This window comes from Panthera onca, chromosome B1, assembly GCF_046562875.1.
Source record: "Panthera onca isolate mPanOnc1 chromosome B1, mPanOnc1 haplotype 2, whole genome shotgun sequence".
Taxonomy (NCBI): domain Eukaryota; kingdom Metazoa; phylum Chordata; class Mammalia; order Carnivora; family Felidae; genus Panthera; species Panthera onca.
Window position 1 is genome coordinate 155,785,371 of NC_138342.1, and position 19,370 is coordinate 155,804,740.

The window sequence follows — 19,370 nt, forward strand, 5'->3', positions numbered from 1 at the left end:
AAAAAATGTTAAGATTCTTTTTTTTTTTTTTGCTTCCAACTAGGCTCTTGAAAGTCAGAAGAGGAGGCCTTGAACAGAGAAGCTGGAGTTTATGCCATAAAAAAGGTGACAATGCAGATATTCCTTTGGGTACAACCAGCCCAGAGCCAAATAGAGTCTGGGGTTCTTTTGCCTAAACCAAGGATTCCAGGCCATTTACACCCTGAAAGAAATAACCAGTCCAAGTGGGAAGCTGTTTCCATGACAACTGACTGGCATGCAGGATTTTGAGATTTAACAATTCCATTTCACAGGCAATAACATTAAGCTTATGAAATTCAGATGTTTCTCTCAATAATCTCTGGAGATACTTTTTTGGTTGCAAGATGGGAAACAGGATGGTTATAAGTCTTTACCCAAGGGCTTTCATTCTTGTGAATATTTTCTGCCTCATGTTACACCTGTGTCAATACCCTCATCTCCCTGGAGTTTTTTCCCACAAGTAGTGGTTAATGAAGCTCTAAGTCTCTAGCTTTAGGCAGGATTTTATTAGCCAGTAAGAATAGAAAATAGAGAATTGTAAAAAAAAAAAATAGGATTTAATTAAAAATGTAGAAAATTATAGATTTTTTTAAAAAAAGATGACGAAATTAGAGGTGCCTGGGTGGCTCAGCCAGTTGAGTGTCTGACTCTTGATTTCGTCTCAGGTCAGCATACCAGGAGCATAGAATGGAGCCCCAAATTGGGCTCTGTGCTGAGCGTGGAGCCTGCTTAATGCTCGCTCTCTCTCTCTCTCTCTCTCTCTCTTTCTCTCTCTCTCTCTCCCCCTCCGGGTGCCTTAACTTCAATCAGTTAAGCCTTCAACTTTGGCTCAGGTCATGATTTTGGGTTCGTGGGTTCAAGCCCTGCATTGGGCTCTGAGCTCCCAACTCAGAGCCTGGATCTTGTTTCAGATTCTGTGTCTCCCTCTCTCTCTGTCCCTCCCCCACTCACACTCTGTCTCTGTCTCTCTCAAAAATAAATAAATATTTTAAAAAAGATGATGAGGTTTATATTATGCCTCTATAAAAAAAAAAAAAGTTAGCGTGCAAATAGGAAGGTGCAATGAGATTATCTATGCTTAGCAGAGGGTGACCAAATTGGAAGGCCCTGGAGGTGGAGGTGTGTGTGTGTGTGTGTGTGTGTGTGTGTGTTTGTGTGTGTTGGAAGAAAGTTTGAGCACATTTGTTAAAGAAGGAATCCAAGTTCAACGTGGGTTCAAATTCTGATTCTACCATTTATTAGCTCTGTGACTTTAGGCAAATGACTTAACATCTCTGTGCCATAGTGTCCTTAATTGAAAAGTGAGTTTACGATCATAATGACCTACAAAATAGTCTTTTTTGTATAATGGTGTGTGTGTGTGGGTGTGTGTGTTTTCTTAGGGCATTTCCTCATCCCTCCCCTCCTCCTCCTACCCCACAGAGTCTAAGCTCTTCCTGTTCAGGAGGTCATTCTATGACTTCATCTGTGTGCCTCTTGTAGTAACTACTATAGTCCATCCTGTGCAGTGGCGTTCCATACACACCTGGCAAATGGTAGGTGCTCTATGAATGAAATGAACAAATGTTGAACTGAAAGTGGTCATTACAAGAGTTAGCAAGATTTCTAAATAACTATTTTTCTTCATAGCCAAAAATAATTGTTACTCGAGGCTAATGCATTTCTAGTTAGAGTGTTTCATGACCAAATAAATCTGTAATAAAAATTTATATAATGATCATCACACATTTTGAGACCACTGTTTGTAATTGGGGAAGAATTTCAGCCTTAGCTACATGTATAAATACTCTTTTTAACCGGAGTTGTCCCTGTGGAAGGCTGACCGTGGCTATAAAAATCAGTTTGTCCTTTCTTGAGCTTCTTCCTTTTATTTGTCTTCAAGGCGTCCCCGTTTGATAGCAAGATACGCTCGCGGAGACTAGAAAAGGCCGGGAAACGACCTGCGAGAACAAGCGAGAACGGCTTGTTATGTCCTTCGCGCCACCCCGTAGTTTGCGGCCTCGCAGGGGCGGCGCGCGCGGTTTTGAAAGCGGGGAGTGTCCCGTCGCAACGGCTGTTAACAAGTTCGCGTGTTGGTAGGTGGCGGGGCGCTGAGGCAGCCGCTGAGGGTTTTGTTGGCGGCCACGCGGGATCAGTGTTCAAGATAGCCTTGGCCTGGACCTCTCCACCCCAGCGCGGCTGCGGTAAGGGGAGCTTTTTGCGGACCCCCGACCACGCGTGGGCCCGGGTTGGAGCCGAACGCGCCCCCCCCCCCCCCCAGCCGACTCCTCTGCGTTTGCTTCGTGACCGTTCAGGGGCCTAGAGGGAAAGGTGAAGACGTTGGGAATGTGGCGTTACACTGGGAATGACTTTTCGAAAAATGTTTGCGACCCAAACCCGAGTCTGAATCACGGATAGGGTGGGGATTTCAAGAAAGAAATTGCCTTTTCTCAAGAGCAGCCTAGCCATGTGTACTTTTAAGGAATATCCGCAGGAGAAGGTGATGGTGAGCACCCATCTAGCAAGGTGTCTGTATTTTACAGTTGGTTTTATAGACCGTGTAGGCCCGGGACTCTGGTGTCTGTCTGCTTGAGGCTGGACCCCAGTGTGTAGGTACAGCTTAGATGCACCAGATTCGAACACGGGGGCGCGTGCCTGGTGGAAACGGCGGTTCATTACCCCGCAGCCGAGTGAGTCTCAAATCCAGCTCTTAGGGGCGGCTGGAACTGGTGAAGGATTTCTGGTGGGAATGGAGAGGGTGGGGATTGAGAAAGAGGAGTAGGAAGCACACTTCCCCTCTTTGAACGTCTCACCTGATGTTGCTTTCATTTTTCAAGTGAGGTGACTGAGCAGGTGGAAGAGGGATTTTAACAACCAGCCCGCTATACGCTCTTGGATCAGGGGATGAACAGTCATGTGACTCTACGTGCAGGAATCCATAGCGTGTAAAGTGTACAGGACCCTAGAAATAGTCTGGTCAGAACTTTGCCTTTCTTTTTCAGTCTACCTTTCCTGCCCATTTTCCTTTTTTCAATTAACGCTACCAATTCTCTCATTTTGTTGTTTTTTTCTTTTTTTCCTGTCTATCTATACACTTTAGCTCTACCCAGTAGGATCCATGTATTTGTTTAGTCCTAGGGTGGCTTAGGGTCCAAAAGTTATTGACATCTGATCCAATAGATCTTTTGATTAGCTTGCTGAGCTCTGTTAATTTTTAAATACTGCTTCTTAAACAGTACTTGATTTTTTTTAAATATCCTAAATACTCCATAGACTATGAAATTTTGCCTAGCCCTACTACTCTCATTTTTAATGTATCTTCATGTAAGATAATCACAATTTTATGCTGTTACCTTCGTAAGGATTTTGTGATTTAGATTACAATGGTTATTTAGCAATTAATATATAGATAGATCTATATACAGAGAGAGATTATATATAATATGAGAGTTTGGGCTTGTGGCCAGAAGCCATCTGTCAGACTGAGACCTAAACTGTGTATAGATGCCTCAGGCATCTTTTTCCACGACAAAACACAGTTTAGGTATAGATAGGGTGTGGCCTCTTTAGATGTAAGTAGCTTGGAGTGGAAAGTGGAACTGAGTCCTAGAGTGTTCTAGAAAGTAATGTTAAAAGACTTGTTTAGGGGCCCTTGGGTGACTGTCAGTTAAGTGACCGACTCTTGGTTTCTGCTCAGGTCATGATCTCACGGTTCATGAGTTCCAGCCTCGCATCTGGCTCAGCATCCATGGTTACTCTTGGTTACATGAGTAACATGGTTACATCTCAGGTTACTCTTTTCCTCATTTCTTACATTCATTCCTCAGAGCTCTGTGTTTTCTATCTATATATACTCTTTAGGTGATCTTATCCAGTCTCTTGACTTTAATACCATATACATGCGAATGTGCCACAACTTTGTATCTTCAACTTGGATTTCAGACCTATATCCAGCTGCCTACTTCACGTTTTTACTCAAATGTTTAATCAAGCATTCAGAATTGAGTTCCTGATTTCAGTAATGGCACCTCTGTTCTTTAGTTGCTCAGTCTGAAAACTTAGAGCTATCCTTGACTTTTCTCTCATTCCTAACAAAAATCCAAACATTAGGGAATCTTATTGGTTCCAGATTCATAATAACATCCAGAACCCAGCAAGAGCTGAAATCCTTATGGTGACCGAAGCTCTGTGAAAGAAGCTGAAGTCTTTATGGCTTCAGTGCTCTGCTTGATTTGCCATCCTTCATCCCCAAACTCTTGTTTCTTCATTTCCTTCTCCCTTTTCCTAGTCCTGCCCTCTCAGCTTTTCCTTGAACATTTATTTCTGCCTCAGGGCCTTTATATTCACTACTTTTGTCCTGCATACTTCCCCTAGATGCAGCTCCCCTGGGCTAGCTCCCTCACTTCCTTCAAAGGAATCTCTTCGGATGAACCTCCTTTGACCACCCTAACTCAGATTTCAAGCCCTTTCCCAATACTCTGCCTCCCTTCACTGGTGTATCTCCCCTGACTATATATCGTTATCTTATGTATTTCTTCTACTGTTTGTTTGGGTCTTGTTCACTGCTGGGTCTCCAGTGCCTAGAACAGTGCCCAGTACATGGTACATGCTCAATAAGTGTTTGCTGACTGAGTGAATGAAGAGTAGCTTCCTTTAGGTAGACAGAAGTCTTAGAAGGTCATCGCAGTGCCCCTTTTACAACTTCTCGTGAGGGTAGATGAATGAAGATGGATGAAGGGGAATCAGAACCACGTGGGGAAATTACTTCCAAAGTAGAAGTAGCTGCTTCAGCCCACTCTGTTAAAATAGTTTATCCTTCCTGAAAAGTATGAAACTTGTTCTGAAAAAACGTGTTCCTCCCTTCCAGTTAAACGTTTCACTTGGTAAAATTAGTGTATACTTGCATGGAAAGGGGATCTTTGGTGTTCTAAATTCAGGTAAATCCAAAGATAGTGGTGACTGTAGCTACTTTAAAAAAAAAACTACAAAGGTCTCATTAATAGACAAAGCTGGGCCTTTAAGGTGATTTTTCTTGGCAGAGTTTTTTAAAATGCTATTTCTTTGGGCTCTATACAAAATTTAAACATATGGTCTCTGTCTCCCAATATTTAATTAATTAATTAATTTTTTAATTATTTTTTTAACATTTATTTATTTTTGAGAAACAGAGAATGAGCAGGGGAGGAACAGAGAGAGACGGAGACACAGAATCTGAAGCAGGCTCCAGGCTCTGAGCTGTCAGCACAGAGCCCGACACAGGGCTTGAACCCACCAACCGTGAGATCATGACCTGAGCCAAAGTCAGTTGCTTAACTGACTGAGCCCCCCAGGCGCCCCATATTTAATTTATTTTTTAATTTAAATTCCAGTGTAGTTAGCATACAGTGAATACAGTTAGAATATAGTTATATTCATTTCAGGTGTACAATATAGTGATTCAGCAGTTCTGTATATTACTCAGTACTCAAGGTAAGTGTACTTTAAAAAAAATTTTTTTTTTTTACATTTATTTATTTTTGAGAGACAGAGTGAGACAAAGTGAGAGTGGGGGAGGGGCAGAGAGAGAGGGAGACACAGAATCCAAAGCAGCCTCCAGGCTCTGAGCTGTCAGCACAAAGCCTGATGCGAGGCTTGAACCCACAGACCATGAGATCATGACCTGAGCTGAAGTCGGAAGCTCAACCGACTGAGCCACCCAGGCACCCCAAGATAAGTGTACTCTTAATCCTCTTCACCTATTTCACCCATCCTCCCCATCCTTCCCCCTGGGAACCACCAACTTGTTCTCTATAGTTAAGAGTCAGTTTTTTCGTTTGTTTTTGTTTCCCCCTTCCACTTTTGTTCATTTGTTTTGTTTTTTGTAATTCCACATATGAGTGAAATCATATGGTATTTGTCTTTCTCTGACTGGCTTATTTCACTTAGCATTATACTCTCTCGATCCATCTATGTTGTTTTATGTGGCAAGCTTTCATTCTTTTTTAATGGCTAATATTCCATTGCATGTATAAACCACATCATCTTTATCCATTCATTTATTGATGGACAGTTGGGTTGCTTCCATTATTTGGCTATTGCAAATAATGCTGCAATAGACTTCAGGGTGCATGTATCCCTTTGAATTAGTGTTTTGATATTCTTTGGGTAAATACCCAGTAGTGAGATTACTGGATCATAGGGTAGTTCTATTTGCAATTTTTTGAGGAACCTCCATACTGTCCTCCATAGTGGCTGCACCAGTTTGCATTCCCACCAACAATGCATGCGGGTTCTTTTTTCTCCACATCCTCATCAACACTTGTTTCTTGTGATTTTGAGTTTAGCCATTCTGACAGGTGTGAGGTGATACCTCATTGTGGTTTTGATTTGCATTACCCTGATGGGGTGATGATGAACATCTTTTCATCATGTGCCTGTTGGCCATCTATGTCTTCTTTGGAAAAATTGTTCATGTCTTCTGCCCATTTTTAATTGAATTATTATTTGGTGTTGTATAAGTTCTTTATATACTTTGGATACAAACCAAGCAAGCTTATAGACATGTAGTGACAGTTTGCTTTACAATAGATCTGATATGAAACCTAACTTTTTTTTAAAAAGAAAAAGTAATATTTAAAGTTTTTATTTAAAAGATTCCTTAAGAAACATGTTACAGAAGAAATAAAAAGCTTAGATTAATTGCTTGTATATGAAGTATGTACATTTTCTGTTAATAGATAATTTTTACAGAATTTATTGAGATATAATTCACATAAAATAAAATTCAGTTTCTGAAAGGATATAATTTGGTGATTTTATTAGGAATAGTCAGAGTTGAATATGTTAAGTCAATACCTAATTTTAGTACATTTTTATCATCACAAAAGGATACCCCGTACCCACTAGCAGTCACTCTATGTTCTCCATTCTCCTCAGCTCCTGGCAATTACTAATCTATTTTCTGTCTGTGGATTTGCTTATTTTGGACGTTTTGTGTAAACAGAATCATGCATGTGGCGTCTTGTGTCTGGCTTCTTTCCCTTTAGCATAATGTTCTTAAGGTTCATTCACTTTGCAGTATACATCAGGACTCTTTCTTCTGACTGAATAATATTCTCTTGTGTGTGTTGTATACCGTATTTTGTTTTTTCATCATCTGATGAATACTTCTATTTCCTTTTTTTGGCTATTATAAATGAATGCCTCTTGCATAGACAAGTTTCTTTAAAGCTTATAAAAGACCTATGAACAATGGCCCCTGGGAAGTGTGAGAGGGAAACTTAACTTCACCTTTTTGTACTAGGTGATTTTTTTTAACCAAATGTATATATTACCTTTTTTTACCAAGTGCATGTATTGCTTTTTAGTTCAAGCAAACAAATAAATAAACAGTGACCTTGGGTAAGTAGTTGTACCTCTCTAGATTTTAATTTTCTCATTGTAGATAAAATTAAAGTAAATATTTGTTATGGTCTTTTTCAGTTCTCAAATTTTATGTTTATATGATAAAATGAGCCATAGTGTTATAGGATTTTTTTTTTCATGAATGAGAGTTGTATTCTGCAGAACTGGAGTGTAACTTTCAATTTGTTTTCATCATAGGACCTAGAGTGATTATTACAATGGAAGAAATCAATAATTTCAAGACACCAAGCAAATTATCTGAAAAAAAGAAATCTGGTAAGATATAAAATCTTTCTTCATTGTTACTGCTATTAGAAATGTCTTAGTATTGTTAGAGTTTGATCCTCTAGTTATTATTTATCATACACAAGTAATTTTAGCATAAGTCTTCTTTATAATGTTGATTTTAACAAGACTTATTTTGTAGGCCAGGGTTTGGCCATCTTTTGGCTAATTTTGTTGACCTCCTAATAGATTTGGAGGTTCTCCCTGGTGAAGAATCAATTTGAACCATTAAGGAACTACTTTATCTTTCCTCTTCTCATACATGCAGTGCTCCTGGGAGGGAAAGATATTTTCTAAGGCAATTCAGTGGATAAAGGGTAATCTTTTCAACAAATAGTATCCTGAAACCATGCTAAAGTCACTTATTCTATTAGCTTTTTTAGAGATTGCTGAGGCTATTATATACATAGTAGGTACTGTCTTAGATAAATAAATACAGTGTTACTTTTTTTCTTTACCAGTCTGTATTTTATTTCCTTTTTCTTTCTTTATGTCACTGGCTCTAGTATATTTTTTAATAGAAGAGGTGCAAGTGGATACTTGCTTATTCCTAGTGAAGTCAGATTTTGGTTTTTCATAGTTATCCTTTATCAGGTTGAGAGATTTACTTTTATTTTCTTCTATTCTCCTTCATCAGGTTGAGGGTTATTATGAATGGATGTTGACTTTGTCAAGAACTGTTTCAGAATCTATTGGGATATTTTGCTTTTTTAGTTTTCAAGGTGGTAAATTATGTTAATTTTCAAATGTTAAACCAACCTTTCATTCCTGGGGTAAAGCCAGTTTGGTCATGATGTATTTTATACATTGCTTCAGTCAGTTTGCTAATATTTTCTATGTTCATAAGGGATATTGGGCTGTAGGCGTCTGTTTTTGGAATATCTTTCTGATTTTGGTATCAACGTATTCTATATTCATAAAGTAAGGTGGAAAGTGTTTCTTTCTTCTTTAAGAGTGTATGTAGAATGATAGTTTTTCCTTAACTGGTTTTCTTCCTTTACTGATAGTAAAGCCATGTGGCCTGAAGTTTTCTTAGGAGGAAAATTTTAACTGTGCCTTCAGGGTTAGTAGGTATAGGGCTCTTCAAATCATTTATTTCTTCTTGTGTAAGCTTTGTTAGTGTTTTTCATAAAATTTTTTCACTTTCAAGTTGTCAAACTGTTATCCATGATATACTCTTAATACCTTATTACCCTCCTAATGTCAGTAGGGTCTGTGGTGATATCTCCTTTTTCATGTCTGATACTTGTATTTTACATTTTCTTTCTTGACTTGACGCTTATTCTATTTTGGTGAATGTTTCAGGCACTTGAAAAGATCATACTTTCTGCTGTTAGGTACAGTGTTCCATGAATATCATTTAGGTCAAGCTGGTTGATTTACTTAGGTTGTTTCGTTCATCTTCTGTATCTTTACTGATTTTATTTATTCTCTTACTGAGAGAGGTGTCTCCACCTACAATTGTGGATTTATTTACTTTTGAGTTCTATCAGTGGTTACTTTATGTATTTTGAAGCTTGTTGCTAGACACCTATACATTTAGGATGGTTATTTCTTTTGATGATTTACCCCTTTTTTTAATTAAAAAATTTTTTTCTAATGTTTATTCATTTTTGAGAGAGAGACAGAGAGCATGAGTGGGTGAGGGGCAGAGAGAGAGAGAGGGGGAGACACAACTTGAAGCAGGCTCCCGGGTCTGAGCTGGCAGCAGAGCCCAATGTGGGGCTCGAACCCATGAACCGTGAGATCATGACCTGAGCCAAAGTTGGACGCTCAACCGACTGAGCCACCCAGGCACCCCTGATGATTTACCCCTTTACTATTATGAAATGTCTTTCTTTATCCAGTGTTGTACTGTTTCAAGTTCACTTTATGTGATAGTAATAGAACCAATCCGGTTTAATTTTGATTAGTGTTTGAAGCATATGTTTTCCAACTTTTTACTTTTAACCCGTCTGTGTTTTTCTATTTAAAGTAAGTTTATTATAGACAGCATGTAATTATGTCTTGTTTTGCTTATATCCATTCTGAAAACTTCTACCCTTAATAGGACTGTTTAGTCATTAGCCATATGTGCTGATTTAAATTTAGGTTCAAATGGGGCGCCTGGGTGGCTCGATTCGTTAAGCATCCAACTTCAGCTCAGGTCATGGTCTCCCCATTTGTGGCTTCAAGCCCTGCGTAGGGCTCTGTACTGACAGCTCAGAGCCTGGAGCCTGCCTCAGATTCTGTGTCTCCCTCTCTCTCTGCCCCTCTCCCGCTCACACTCTCTCTGTCTCTCAAAAATGAATAAACATTAAAAAAAAAATTTTTTTTTTGTTTAATTTAGGTTCAAATGAATTGAAATTAAATACAATTACAAATTTAGTTCCTCAGTTGTACTACTTTTCAAGTGCTCAGTAACCACATATGCTAGTGACTACCATAGTGGACAACACAGATACAGAATATTTCCATCATGACAGAGAGTTCTATTGGACAACACTGTTTAGACTATTTACCTTTAATGTAATTCCCTGTGATTGGATTAAATCTATTTTGCTATTGTCTAATAGCTCACTGGTGATTTCTTTATATTTTTCCTTTATTTTTACTATTTTTACACAGAAAGAGTATGAACACACACGAGAGCATGTGCGAGCAGGGGAGGGGCAGAGGGAGAGAGAGAAGCTCAAGCAGGCTCCACACACAGCAAGGAGCCTGACAGGGGACTCCATCTCACAACTGTGAGATCGAGACCTGAGCTGAAATCACGAGTCAGAAATTTAACTGACTGAGCTACCCAGACACCCCTGTATATTTTTCCTAATCTTTTTTTTTTTTTTCTGTGCTTCATCTTGGTAGTTTTTGTTGCTTTGTCTTAAAATTCAGTTACTTTCTCCTCTAAGATGATGTTATTCTTATCCATTGTATTTTTTATTCCTTGAAGTCCCATGAGGTTTTTTTTTTTTTTTTTTTTTTTACATCTTCTTTGCTTGTTCTTACATTTTCCTTTACATTACTGAGTATATTTTTTTAAGATTTATATTTTAAGGTTCTTAACCTCCGAAGTCTCCATTACTGTTATTTTATGGTATATTTCTATTGGTTTATTTTTCTCCTGGTATGGATTATCTTTCTCCTTTCATGCCTGGTAATTTTTTTCGGCTGCTGGACATTTTACATTGTTGAGGGCTATATTTTTTTGTTCCTTGCAAGGGTGTGTGATTTTGTTATGGTCCAGTTACCTGCACATTATTAGCTTATTTCTTTTGAGGCTTTGAAGCTTTATTCTAAACCTTTTCCTTGGGCTAAAATATAGCTATACTATTAAATTGTGACCATTTAGAGGACTTTAATCAATACCCTGTGTGTTACAGAGTTACCACACTCTGGCTGATGGTGAGAGAACTATTCCTAGACCTGTGTGATCTCTGACTGTCGTTGAGTCTACTGCTTGCATTTGGTGCTTTTCTTGACTTTGGGATGTTCTATTCATCGTATGTCAGATAACCAAACACACAAAGGTAGACCTCTTTTCAGCTCTCTGGAGCTTTCTCTCTCATTTTGTGGCTCCCTGTAGTTCCCTGCTCCACAAATTCTAGCTTCTTAGGCCTCCTTGACCCCTGATCTCCATCTTCTAAATTTGATTAAGATTTCTGGGCTCTATTTCTTTGTGCTGCAGCCCAGAAAGTGCCTTCAAGCAATAAGTTAGGGCAGGGCTAGGCCTTACCTCATTTGTTTTTCTTCTCTCAGACATTTGTTGTCAAATGTCTGAAAACTTGTATCAAGTTTTTTAATTGTTCATGATGAGAAGATTGTTCAATTGTTCACGAACAAAAGTAGGACTCCTCTATCTCATCTTTTTTAATGACTGTATTATGCTCTGTAATACAAATATAGTATAATTATGACTCTAGTGATGACTACTTAGATGTTTTGTTTGTTTTTTGCAGTCACAAAATCAGATCCCCAGTATTCAAATATATATGTGTGCATGCATGTGTGTCTATGATGTCTTTCAATCATTGGCAAACAGCATACAGTAAATAGTTCAGGCTTTGTGGGCCACATAGGGACTCTATGGACTCTTTTATTTCTAAGTAATCTCTACACCAAACATGAGGCTCGAACTCACAACCCGAGATCAAGAGTTGCATGCTCTACTGACTGAGCCAGCCAGGCACCCCTCATATTCTTCTTTATTTCTTCACAACACTTTTATAATCTAAGAATAAATCTTAGCTTGTGGGCCAAACAAAAATAGGCTGTTTGCTGACCCCTGCTTCGGTGTTGCCATAAGATAGGGCTCCAAAAGTAGACATAGTCAAAGGATATCCATTTAAAATTAGGGTAGATAATAGTATCAGATTGCTCTCCAAAAGACTATGCCAATTAATACTCATATGTTGAAAATATTAGGATGCTTGTGTAGAGGTCTTTTCAAACATTTACTTTCTATTTTAATTTTTCTTTCTGACATCAGCACTATGTTCAACTCCATGTATAAATATTCCTGCCTCTCCATTTATGCAGAAGCTTGGCTTTGGTACTGGAGTAAATGTCTACCTTATGAAAAGGTGAGTATAACATTCCAGATTAACCTTTTCACATGAAATATAGTTGCACTGTACTTGGAGACAAAGAAGAATATGAAAATTTAAATATTTTGATTTGAGGTATGTTCCTGATCTTATCTGACTGCTATATTCCAGTCCTAGAACATTTTATAATTTGTCAAGAGTTTTTCCTGGTATACTTTTATCTTAACTTCCTGGTGATGGGTTACTAAAGAAGTAATTTACAATTTTTCGTTGGCTTGTGTGGGAAGGGAAAGGGATAGAGGAAAGGGGTTCCTGTATGGTAACAATGCAGGATTCTCAATAAGAAAATCTCAGAAAGGATGCTAATATTGGGGGATGTCAGTGACTGCTTATCTCTGTTTGGAGAGTGGCCTTCTCAAGATGCTCTCATTTAAAGAAGTAAAGTTTTTTATTTCTTATGTCGTTGTTAAGTGAGAAGGGTATATACAGGATTTTAAAGCAGGACATTTGTGTTAAAAGAAAAATGAAATTGTAAGTGTCAACAAACACATTCTTAAAAAAATTGTTTCTGTAGGGGCGCCTGGGAGGCTCAGTCGATTAAGCGTCTGACTATTGATTTCTGCTCAGGTTATGATCTCACAGTTTGTGGGATCGAGCCCCTTGTCAAGGCTCCGGAGCCTGCTTGGGATTCTGTCTCTCCCTCTGTCTCTGCTCTTCCCCACTCTCTCTCAATAAAAAAATAAACTTAAAACAAAAAATTTTTTTTCTTTGACTCATTACTCTGTACCTAGTTTCATGTTTCTTAAGTGGCAAACAACTTAGGTCAATATATATTCCTTAATGCATTCTTAGAATTAGCCTGACTTCCACCGTATCCTTAGCTTCATCCAGGTTTATATTGTTTCCAAATAGAAATGCTTTCTTCAGTAAAAGCTAATGAATTGAGGGCCGCCTGGGTGGCTCAGTCAGTTAAGCATCCAACTTCGGCTCAGGTCATGATCTCATGGTTCATGAGTTTGAGCCCCGCTTGGGGCTCTGTGCTGCCAGCTCAGAGCCTGGAGCCTGCTTCAGATTCTGTGTCTCCCTCTCTCTCTGCTTCTACCCTGCTCGTGCTCTGTCTCTGTCTCTCAAAAATAGATACATGTTAAAAAAAATTTTTTTTAAAGCTAATGAATTGAGAATAACATAGCAATTATATATAAGTGGCTATTCTTGAAGAATTTTTGCAGTTTAAACACCTTCTTTGTGTGTTTCTGTGCTATTTGTTTTCTGGACATTCTTTAGTGTCTAAAAACTCTTGTCCAAACTATTTTGAAAGGAAAACATTTCTCACAGGTTCATGGTTAGTCTCGTTTTTCCCCCTTTTAAAAAAATGTCCTTAAATGTAAACTGTGTTGCCAACAAAGTTCTATGTATGAGAGACTTAATTAGAAAGCTTCACATTGTTGATACTGAAAAATAGCCCTCACTGCCTGACCATACCACTCCTAATGTGGCCCTGTCAACCTGGGATTTTCTTTTACTGGGAACCTGGACATTTCCTTTACTTCTCTAGTGAATCGGATCCTGTTTTTCTGTATCTTACATCTTACTGTTTCTTGGTTTACATTTCATTTTGATTGAGGGCATTAGTAGCTAGCTCCCCATGAAAAGATGCACAGGAAATAGATTTTTGAGAATTTGCATTTTTGAAAATGTTTTCATTTTACCCATGTACTTGAATGGCCCTTTTTGTTTTTCTGGATCACAATTCTCCTCTGGAAATAATTTTCCTCTAGAATTTCGGGGGCATTGCTCCATTGTTTATTAGCTTATAGTGGTGCTCTTGACATTTCTGAAGCTTTTTATATGATCTGTTTTATGTAATCTGTCCCTCCCACTGTCCTGGAACCTTGTATGATCTGTTTGTCACCAGTGTTCCTGAAATTTCACAGTGACATACATGGGTATGGACCTCTTGGAATCTGAAAATTCCTACTCTTAAATTTTAAGATACTATTTTTTAAATTACTTTGTTGATAGTTTTTACCACCTTTCCCCCCTACCCCCCATTCTCTTCTCTATCAGGAATTCCTATTATCTACCTTTTTTTGGGGGGGGGGGTTCTTTTTTCTCTCTGTCTTTTTGCCCTGTTTTCTGGGAGATTTCTCCAACCTCATCTTCTGATATGTCTATTTTTTTCATTTTTGTCTCTCTTTTTTTTTTTAATTTTTTTAATGTTTATTTTTGAGAGAAACAGAGAGAGCATGAGTGGGGGAGGGGTAGAGAGAGGGAGACACAGAATCCAAAGCAGGCCCCAGGCTCTGAGCCGTCAGCAGAACCTGAAACGGGGCTCAAACCCGCAGACCATGAGATCATGACCTGAGCCAAAGTCAGATGCTTAGTTGACTGAGCCACCCAGGTGCCCCTGTCTGTCTTGTTTTTAATGAACTATCTGAAAGTTTTCCATTCTAAAATGGCATCCTAAGTCTTTTGAGGGTGCTATAAGCGCTGTGTATCCGGATCTGGATATTAATATACACATGTGAAAACACATTGAGCATTTAGTGTGCATCTGGCCATGAATTACCCTTTCCTCGTGTGGTTCACAGGTTCTCAACTGTGCCAGTACTAAACTCAGTTAAAGACCCTCTGCCTTTATCCCTTCCAAAGCCAGTCTCCAGTCTTCAGAAGCCGGGGGATTAGGAGGTGGACAACTGCTAGTGATACAGAATTGGGGAGGGCATCTAGGAATTCATCTGCTTTTTTTTTTTTTTTAATTTTTTTTTTTTTAACGTTTATTTATTTTTGAGACAGAGAGAGACAGACCATGAACAAGGGAGGGGCAGAGAGAGAGGGAGACACAGAATCTGAGACAGGCTCCAGGCTCTGAGCGGTCAGCACAGAGCCCAACGCGGGCCTCGAACTCACGGACCGTGAGATCATGACCTGAGCCGAAGTCGGACGCTTAACTGACCGAGCCACCCAGGCGCCCCTGCTTTTTAAGTAACTTTCAGGAAGTTCACTGGGCCTGTTAAGTCAGTTACTTTAATCTTTTTTCCAAGCTTCCAGAAGTGTGTTGTCTCCTCTGCATTATTTGGATATAGGTCTTAATATACCCATTTGCTTTTATTTTAGTGGGGCTTGGGAGGTATCAAAATCATATGTGTAGTTTCAAGCTATCATTTTAATCTAGAAGTCTATATTTTTTTATGTTAAATCAAATTTGCATTCCTAAATTAACTTAGTTGTGATATATTACTATTTTTTAATAAAACTGCTGGCTTCATTTTGCTCTTTAGGAGTTTTACAGATATGATTTAAGTGGAATTGGCTTGTGATTTTTCATTTTTGCTGTCCCTGTTTGATTTGTTTATTAAGGTTATACTAAATTCATAGTCCCCTTTCTTTCTATTCCCTGGAACAGTTTATGTAAGATGGAACGATAGCTTCCTTGAAAGTTTAATAAACTCACTTGTAAAATTATTTAGGCTTACTATTTGTTACAAGGATATTATAAACTCTTGATTATGTTTTCTTAGAAATTTGTCCATTTTGTCTTTTAATTTTATTGAGGTAAAAGTTGTATTTATTCACATATTTTTGTATCTCTGACAAATCTGTGGCTGTTTTTGTTAACAGTATTATTGTTCGGGTCTTCTTTTATCTTTTTTCCTACTGCGATCTCATTAAAGATCTGCCTGTTTTATCTTTTCAACAAACCAACATATAGTTTGGCAAAATATTTTATTCAGATTTCATATATATGTCTGTAGATTGAGATATGTTATGGAAAAGGCAAATATGGAATTGTTCACTGAATTCTAAAATTTTTTTAATGTTTATGTATTTTTGAGAGAGAGAGACACAGAGTGATCAGGAGAGGGGCAGAGAGAGAGAGAGAGAGACACAGAATCTGAAACAGGCTCCAGGCTCTGAGCTGTCAGCACAGAGCCCAACATGGGGCTTGAACCCATGAACCAGGAGATCATGACCTGAGCCAAAGTTGGATGCTTAACTGACTGAGCCACCCAGGTGCCCCTGTTCACTGAATTCTAAACACTCAGGAGTTGAGGGGTACCCTTTGAAACTTGAAATACATATTTTTCTTTTTTTTTTAATGTTTATTTATTTTGAGAGAGAGTGAGTGTGCATGTGCCTCATTGTGAACATTCCAAATTTATTTCTAAAAATGACTAGCCTCAAGTAAAATCGTGGTGTATTATTTTTCATATTTTTAAGTTTATTTTGAGAGAGTGCGAGCACACACCAGCAGGGGAAGGGCGGGGAGAGAGGGAAAGAGAGAATCCCAAGAAGGCTCTGCACTGTCATTGCAGTGGAGCTCGATCTCAGGACCAAGAGATCACAACAACCTGAGCCGATATCAGGAGATGGGCGTTTAACAGACTGAGCCACCCAGGCACCCTGAAAAATATATTTTTCATAATAAAATGATATGGAAGAGGTCATCTTCAAATACTGTTATCTAAAACTGGAGGTTTAAGAATAGTTCGGATAAACTTGTGTATGATAGATGTATGTAAGTTAAATCTAGCAATCCTTTAAGTGCATGTTTTTTTGATTTAAAAAAAGAGAGAAAAAAGGTCCTGTGATCATAGAGCTGTGTTCATGAAGTAGTAAAAAGCTAAGTAGGTTCTTGGCTCCGTCTATTGTTTTATCTTCCTATTGTTAAACTTTTTATCTCTAACTTCTGAGGCTCTTTCATTAGCTTTTGTGCCCATATGTCGCATATACTTTGTCCTTGTTAATTTGCTGTACCCATAAATAACTGCCTACTTTATCAGGTAAGCTTTTCCCTGACTTTGTTTTACCTATTTATTTAGACTTCAAAATGTTTACACCTTAAATATTCTTAAAATGGCTGTATCTTCCTAGAAAATAGACACTTTATATTTTTTTCTCATTTGTATGTTTATTATCTCCTTAAACATACGTCTTTTGAGTAGATGGTGAACAGTATAGGATGGACTGGCTAGTGTAGGGACACAATATTTGTTGGTTAAGAACAATCTGTTATTCTTTGCGTGATCATATATGAGTCACATGTTTTTTGTACATCTCTTCTTTAAACTTCTTGGACATTAATGTTTATTATTTACCATTCTGTAACTTGCCTGTGGTACATATAGTTAAATGTTTGATAAGTAGTTGGTAGTCTGACATGCTGGAAAGGAAAAATTAGAAAATAGTATAATAATTTTGAAGTTTAAAATTTATAACATTCCATCTTTTTCCTTCTAATTGCCTCTTTTTAACCCATCCCTTTCAGCAATAGATGTCAGACTCCTCTTATAATTAACAGATATATCAGCTAGATATCTTCCATTAAAAAGGATATGGAGCAGAGGTGTTGATAGTTGAAAATATTTTTTGAAAATGTTTAAAACAAATTATTATTGAGCTCTTTTCAAAATGTGTAAGTTCTTCCTAGTCATTTGAAATACATTGTGGTTCTTATTCTTTCTATATAATTTTTGATTATTTTTTTAAGATCTCCAAGAGGTTTGTCTCATTCTCCTTGGGCTGTGAAAAAGATTAACCCTAGATGTAATGATCATTATCAAAGTATGTATCAAAAGAGGCTAATAGATGAAGCTAAGATTTTGAAAAACCTCCATCATCCAAACATTGTAGGTAAGTTTAAATTTATTTCGTAGCAGTATGTGTGTTTATTCAGAAACTGTGTATATAATCTCTTAATCAGTTTCACTAATAAAAATGAAGATGATGGTGGAGTTTGGCAAGAATCAAATTATTGTGACTGTTTTAGAATATAAATTATTATGTAATATTTGTAATGTTTATATATATTTAAAATTTCATGGGAATAAATATAGTCATTATGATGGTGGCACTGTAAAGAATTCAGGAATATACAATGATCTTATTTAGAGAATTTCCTTATTTTTTAATATAATTAAGACTGGTGAAACCATTATATTTAGGAAGGCATAGAGCATTTCATTTAAAAATATTTTAATTTGCAATACTGTTGGCAAGCACTGAAGTCATTTTAAATTATATCTACTGAATTAGTTTCATAAATAGTGGTTTCATTGTATTTTGTCAGTGTTACTCCAGACATGTTTTTGATCACTGTAAAAAAACATAAATACAGTTGTTCTTCCCTATTCTAGTAAGAAAATATCCTGTTTTCTTTAAGGTTATCGTGCTTTCACTGAAGCCAGTGATGGTAGTCTGTGTCTTGCTATGGAATATGGAGGGGAAAAGTCTTTAAATGACTTAATAGAAGAACGAAATAAAGACAGCCAAGATCCTTTTCCAGCAGCCATAATTTTAAAAGTTGCTTTGAACATGGCTAAAGGGTTAAAGGTAACCATGCCATTATATTTTAAATGACTTCTGTGGGACTTTATATACCTAATTACAAGGTGGGATTTTTTTTTCCCCAAAAGAGGTAGTTGCCTTAAGTTAAAGTCTTTACAAACTCACATATTGCATAGTGCACTATTTCCTTGTTTTGATCAGCAAAGTATTGTTTGAAGCCTTTACGTAGCCTGAAATAACCCAACCCAGGTAGTTTTGTTTATAGAGATCTTGTGTTAGGTGTAGTTAAAAGGATTAATCAGTTTAACACAAATTTAGTAATTATTCCTGGGGGTGCAGCCTAACCCTTCTTTCATGTAAATAAACCTCTTAAAATTGTCTTGTGGGATGTTAAGTTTTGAACATCAGTTTACATGTGTGGGTTAAATGAAAAAAGCTCTCTCAATGTTATGCAAATAAATTGTTGTGACTTTTGATAGATACTGTGTAAAGAAGGAAAACTTTTGTTTTAAAGTTTATTTATATATTTTTAGAGAGAGAGTGCAAGAGAGAGCAGGGGAGGAGCAGAGAGAGGGGAAGACAGAATCCAGAGCAGGCCCCATGTTGTCAGTGAGGAGCCTGACTTGGGGCTTGAACTCACAAGTGTTGAGATCATGACCTGAGCGAGATCAAGAGTTGGACACTTAACTGACTGAACCACCCAGGAACCCCGGGAAAAGAATTATTTATCCTAATAACCAAACAGAAGTAATGCTGGTTCTAAAACACCATTGAATGACTCAAAAGTGGATCATGATTGATACTGATATCAAAGTCGCATGTTAGGAGTTAGTATGTAAGCCAATTTGACAATAAATTATATTCTTTAAAAAATAAATAAAAGAAAAAAAT

At 37.6% G+C, this 19,370-nt stretch overlaps 1 protein-coding gene across 4 annotated transcripts in view; it reads left to right on the top strand.

Annotated features, from left to right (window-relative positions):
* Window positions 1-2,034: 2,034 nt before the first annotated feature.
* Window positions 2,035-19,370, top strand: part of PBK (PDZ binding kinase) — a 28,198-nt gene continuing 10,862 nt past the window's right edge. The window contains exons 1-5 of one of the 4 annotated variants that reach the window (XM_060653655.3): window positions 2,035-2,204; window positions 7,582-7,659; window positions 12,134-12,227; window positions 17,683-17,825; window positions 18,355-18,524. In XM_060653655.3, the coding sequence (XP_060509638.1) occupies window positions 7,602-7,659; window positions 12,134-12,227; window positions 17,683-17,825; window positions 18,355-18,524 (465 nt within the window). In that variant the 5' untranslated portion in view covers window positions 2,035-2,204; window positions 7,582-7,601. The other 3 variants (XM_060653658.3, XM_060653657.3, XM_060653656.3) reach the window with 3 other exon arrangements.